The sequence below is a fragment of the Nanorana parkeri genome, unplaced genomic scaffold (genome assembly GCF_000935625.1).
Source record: "Nanorana parkeri isolate BGI_ZX_2015 unplaced genomic scaffold, ASM93562v1 scaffold1296, whole genome shotgun sequence".
Lineage (NCBI taxonomy): Eukaryota > Metazoa > Chordata > Amphibia > Anura > Dicroglossidae > Nanorana > Nanorana parkeri.
In genome coordinates, this window is record NW_017307564.1 from 41157 (window position 1) to 47458 (window position 6302).

General features: G+C 43.7%; 1 protein-coding gene across 1 annotated transcript in view; it reads right to left on the reverse strand.

Annotated features, from left to right (window-relative positions):
• RPL7 (ribosomal protein L7) overlaps positions 1–508 on the reverse strand; it is a 10367-nt gene extending 9859 nt beyond the window's left edge. Inside the window, exon 1 of the mRNA XM_018569172.1 lies at positions 422–508. Coding sequence (XP_018424674.1) covers positions 422–435 — 14 coding nt within the window. The 5' untranslated portion in view covers positions 436–508. The remainder of the gene's footprint in view (positions 1–421) is intronic.
• Between the last annotated feature and the right edge of the window lie 5794 nt (positions 509–6302).

Genomic DNA, 6302 nt, shown 5'->3' on the forward strand with positions numbered 1-6302 from the left:
GAAGAAACGGTGCTGCCGGGGTTTATAAGAAAAGGGGGGGGGGGGTCACCATTGGCATGTTGTGGTGTATCCTCTCCGTATAGTCAGGGATGATTCTAGCCTGGCCATTTCTTACACACAGCAGTACAGTCTGCCAATGACAGAAGCCCATTACAGACACCAATGAACTCCGCACAGTGGCAGGACCACCAGACACGTACAGGAGATCCCCGAGCAGAGACTGGCAGGCCGCAGAAGCAACCATGTCAGCCGGCTCAGGGACCTCCCGGTCATTCACTGCCGTCCCGCCGCCTCCCGCACTAATAAGGGGCACGTTCTATCCTCCACATTCTCCCGGCACCGCTGAGGTGATCAGGACATAGGAAAAGGTGATGTGATAGACGGATGGGAGCGGATTACACAGAGGCCATAGACTACTCACTCTGTCCCCGCCATGTTCACCACCGGAAAAGAGGGCAACACGCATGCGCAGAGCTCAGTTAAGCACGCGACGGTGTGACGTCATCAGCCTGCGCTAGACGGATGGAATGCTTTGTGCGTTTCCGGTTTGCTGCTGAGGCGGCTGGCTCTGTACAGGAAACAGTGTGCGCTCGCTGTGCCTGGCGGTAGCCGGTGTAATCATGGGGGACGTGCTCCTATCTTCACAACAGAAAGACTGGACTATAGGGCTGATGCACATGATTGTAATTCATTTACTAATATCTGTGCAGTATTGGACTGGCTGCAAAAGCTTGCATTAAAAAAAAAACACATGTAATAGTCAGTAAGGTGTTACTGTAGAGCCTTGTGCTCAATGCAGGGCCGGATTTACTCTCTCTGCTGCCCCAAGGCCAGGTTCCTCAATGCGCCCCCCTTCCTGTGCAAACTCCCCACCCCCCCCAATGGAGAATGGCAGGCTGCATACAAGTGATCTCGGCGACCGCCGGGATCAATGGTACAAAACAAGCGGTGGCTTTCCCCTGTACATTTAATTCTGCTTGCCTAAAGCAGGGTTAAATGTAGAAAACAACTACCCGCCCTGCACCCGGAACTGCATTTCCCGGACATCGGGAGATAGGAAGTCCACATCCCTGTTGCCCCAAGGCCAGGCCTTGTAGGAAATCCGGGACTGGCCATATGTCCGCTATGGTGGACGTATTTCCCCGCTTCCCAGAGAATTCAATCACAGGATGGGGTGGTATTTGTTGATTTGCTGGTGCAAAGATGTACAACCCTGAACGCAGAGGGTCTTGATTGGAGGTTGTACATTTGTGTGTGGAAGTGCTTACCCAAATTTTGCCCCATCCTATAATTGATTTCTAGGTCGCTATGCCAGCAACTGTGGCTCCAAGCCAGTGAACTACACCTGATTTTTACATTGTATGACCTCAGGGGCTGTGTGCATGAGGCTGAAATATGCCTAATACAAAAAAAATATATACTTTTTTTTTATTAGTCAGCTGTGTTGTCGTGTATCAACGTGCATTTCCTTTATGCGTTGATATGCCTTTTGATGTGTGTTTCCAATGCGTTTTGTAACTTTAGTATTTAGAATACTTAGAGTTAACAGCCATTGACTAAGGCTTTTTTAATACATGTCACCAACACTTAAAAACACATGTTACATGCATTTTAATGCATTGCCATTGACCTTAATGGGCCTCTGAACACAAAAATATGCTGCACTGAGATGGGACATGCACTATCTGTGTTATGGATAACCATGACAAATGTGTTTTAGCACATTGGGACGCATGCGAAAAAACCAACAGTGTAAAAGAACCCAAAAGATACTTACATACTGTACGGACCTGTGCACTAAATGGGTACAAATATGTCAGGTCTCAAAATTGTGTGCGTCTTCAAAATGGCAGGCATTTAATATAGTTAATTACCAAGCCTGTGTGACAAGTTGGTGACATTGTTGGAGTACAATTGGGAGACAGAGGACAGGGCATTGTCACCCTATAACAGGAAGTGCCGGTACCTCTATGGCAGGGTTAGGAGATATTATTGTAATAAAGCTGCAGATTTCAAAATAATAAAATTACTTTTGAAATGACATTAAAGTGGACCTTGCATCAAGATGGAAACTCTGCTTTAAGTGACATTAAAGTAAAAAAAAGTAAAACTTTTCCCTCCTCCCAATGTTAATGTTAACACTTACCTTAAATGATGTCTCTTAATCCGATCTTCCTCTTCTTTCCTGATATTTTCATCTGTCTCTCCAGCGGTGCGGCGGCTCTCCGATCCAGCGCTAACTGCTCTGTCCCTGCAGGCACTTCCTGTCCTACGGTGTCTGAATGCGGTGCACACGTCCATAGACTTACCTTGCGTCTCTCCTCGTCTCCCGGCCGAAAATCCGAACTGCGCATGCGCCCGCCCCAAGATGCTTTGCGGCCACCGTAACAGTTTCAGATTCTCGGGCGGGAGCGCACAGCGATAACGGGGTAAGTTTAAACCGCTGTTAAATCGTTTAAAAAAAAAACTTTTTGCATATATTTGGTTAAAAAAAACCGGAGGATTTAGGAACCCTTTAGAGTAGAATTCAAGTCTCTCTTTTTTGGCATGCATATATATATAGTAAGGAGTAGATATATGCCACATGATTTTTAAAAAAAAGTAGGCAAATACCTAATTAATTACCTGTTCCAGCACCGCTTGCTCCCGGTTCCCGAATGGCTGTGAAGGACGAAGTGTGCGGGCGCATGCACAGTTGAGTGGAGGGGGGAGAAAACACAATAATAGTGAATGGACACAGCCAGGAGCGCACACGCCGGATAGACAGTGTGGGACACGAGGAGTCAGTGGTGGATTAGAGACCAGCACCAGCGCTTGAGGGACCGTCGAAAACGAGTGGAAGGAAGAAGATGATCGCATCAAGAGGCATCGAATAAGGTAAGTGCTTACAGCAGCATTGGGGAGAGGGAAAGAGTTTAACCCCCCTCACGACCAACGACGTACAGTGTACGTCGCTGGCATCGGGGCTATTTAAACAAAGCTGCCAATGACAGCCAGCAGTTTATTTACAATAAACTTCACGTAAACACGCGTCGGGTGCGTATGAAAACGACGAAAGCACTACACATGTTGGGTATCGCCGCGCACACCGGAGTGTGAGCAATAATTCTAGGGCCAGTAATTTTGGATATCTCTAAGCTGATAACCTGTGGGGGCTTTTAAAGTGTCGTCTATGAAGTTTTTGGGGTACTGAATTTTGTCGCCGTTTCACGGACGCACACAATTTTTAACCTGGGCATGTTGAGTATCTATGTACTCGTAACCTCATCTTTTATATTTTATTTTTTTTTAAATTGTATTTTATATTTGCCACAGGCATCAGTTGAGATTGTAATACCTGTATGTATACTTACTTTGTTAAAACTCAATAAACAATTATTTGAGAAAAAAAAAAAAAAATTGTATTTTATTGTGTTTTGGGGTATTTAAGTACATTTTTCTCTACATTTTGGGGTTTGATAAGGAGTTGCACTAATATCGTGCAACATAAAAATTTGCAACTGCCACCATTTTATTCTATAGGGTCTTGGCTTTCAGAAAATATATAATGTTAGGGGGTTTTAAGTAATTTTCAGGCCTAAAATATGGAATATAACATGGGTGCAAAAAAAAAAAAAGGCCTCAGTGATGAAGGGGTTAATGCCACTTTAACTCTTAGACCCTCATTTAAAAGAAATCAGCATTACGTGGTAATAGGAATCATACATTAGGAGAAACGACAAACATATACTATTTCCGTTACACCCCAGTGTCTGCCCATGGCGCTTAGGTAAGTATTACAGGCCTTCTGGCAGAGCTCTAGGAGACTCAGAATCCCAAATATCTGCCACTCCGGCACAGAGCAGCACAGTCTTCTCACAGGATTTGGGATCCTCAACTTTCCAAGGATCTCATTGGGACAACAGCTCCCATCTCACTCTCCTCCCCATGCAACATTGTGAAGATATTTTGTGGTTATTGTTTGTATGTCTTGGATTGGAGGCTTTGATTACAAATAAAGGACTTTCTGTTATTTCATTTTATCGGATCACATTGTGTTCTTCCCTTTATGGAGCTGATGGTAAGAATACAGTTCACGTGTGGAGTACGGCATATACTACATATGCATGATCCTCCTATGCCTGGTGCAACATGTGTGGGAGAAGGAAGGGGGGGCTCTGACTGAAATGTTTCAGGAGGCTGACATGTATGTAACATTGTTGATTTGGGGATATTTCTGATGTGCACGGTAATGTTTCACTTTTGCATCAACAGAAGCGCTAAAGTGAATGAAGTGCCATGTAATAATTCATTAAAGTGTGCAGCACTATCACCTAAGATATTTCAACCTCTTGGACTTTCTCATGCATGCAGACAGAAATGTCTGTCATAAAACGAGGTTGTAGGTTGCTGACGTTTTCTTCTGAAATGCTAGTTGCCTGGCTGCCATGCTAATGCTTTGATCCAAACACTTTGGGGCTGGTTTAAAAAGGGTTCACCGACCATATAGCTTTGCAAAGGCCATTCACTTGGCATTGCTGCCACTAGATGGAGCTGAGGAGCATAGGAATTCCTATACTCCATCTAGTGGCAGCAATGTTGTAGCATCGTATACCTGGGCGAAGCTTGTGTACATCAAAGTTCATGTTGCACCTCTTTAATAAATAAGACCTTCCATGTTTATATTGGAGTGCCGGTGTCTCTGCTTCTGCTTGCATACATCAGCCCCTTACAGTTACTATTCTACAACAAAAACTTTGGGTTACATTTAGACACTCAGCACAGCATGTGTGATCTCCCTGAAGAAGACCCTAAGGCCCCTTTCACACAGACTGATCAGGAGAGGATCCGTGCAGAGATCTTCTCCGGATCACAGCAGTACAAAGCGCATGTCAACGATGTGACATCCGTGTCTGTACAGTTATTCCCTCCATCTTGCATATACCGGACCCCAAGTCTGTTTGTCTATGGGGAATCGGATGTAAATGGACATGTTTCCATTTACATCAGATTACCCCGATTCGGTCGGATGAAAGGGAACACTGTTCCGTTTGTTTTTCCTGCACCTGGCCGGAGTCGGGGGTAACTGGGTGTAAACAGACGCCTTTCCATTTACACACGGCTGCCCATAGACTTACATTGGGCATCTGATCGGGTCCCCTTGAAAAACTGACAGGTGGACTCAATTGGATCGGCCGCGCGAAAGGGGCCCTACACAGAGGTATACATTTAAGATCTTCATGCCTGCTCTTCTGCATTGACTTTGAAAGCTTTGACTTTGAAAGCTGTCACTGGTGCTTTAGATTTTGGTCAGCTGATAATAGTAAAGGTAGGCCCTTCCATTCAGAAATCATATGGTAAACCTTTTATTAGTTAGTATAGGGCAGAGAGTGGTATGATTCTACAGTAATTATATTACATGGTATATTGTTTACCTGGAGGAGATTGTTTTTCCTAAACATTTTTCAATTTGCACACCCATTTTCTGATCTGTTATGGAAGTGAGACCAGCAAATACCCTGTTTTAAGAAGGTTCTACTATGCAGTGAGTGTTTGGAATCAATGGTTCCATAATGGTAGGGTGTATATGTACTATAAACCACAAATAAAGGAGAGACTTGCATGGCGCTGTCCAATATCCCAATACGAGGAGTATACCCATTATTTTTTGGATTTGTTATGGAAGTGAGACCTGTAAATACTCGTACCTTCTTTTAAGAAGTCTTTACCGTGTTTTTCACTAATTAAGTGTGGGATTTTTTTATTTCTTTTAGCCCACTTCACCCCAACATGTCTAGTTTAGTTGAAACTACACATTAAACGCCTGAGTTTGTATTTAGACATGGCAATACACAACACCTACTTGCTGTGTCTGACCATAATGTCTTTCCAGATTGAAATTGTCACTACGGGTAATCTTATTTCTTTTCTGGGAGTGTGTGTGTTCACAAGTATTTGCTAATTATCTTAATGTATTACTCTGAAGCACATGCCCCAAGGTAGAAATGACTTGACACTTCTACCAAGTCTTTATCTTCTGAAGGGCAGCTAATGTGTAAATTTATTTCCTGGGGAGCACCTTATCACTACACAGGAATTAAGCAGTTAATCTCATTAATGAGTGGTAAGTACATTATCACACATGGATGTTCCCTCTTTGCCACCTCTGTATCCCAACATAGCTCCCACTTCACTACTATACGCTTTGTAATTTAGTTATTGATTGACATTACTTTTATTACAACACAGTCTCTCCACATCTTTACACTTACACTCTCCACATACACTTTACAACCCTCGCAAGACTTTTGTCTTGCAAGGGT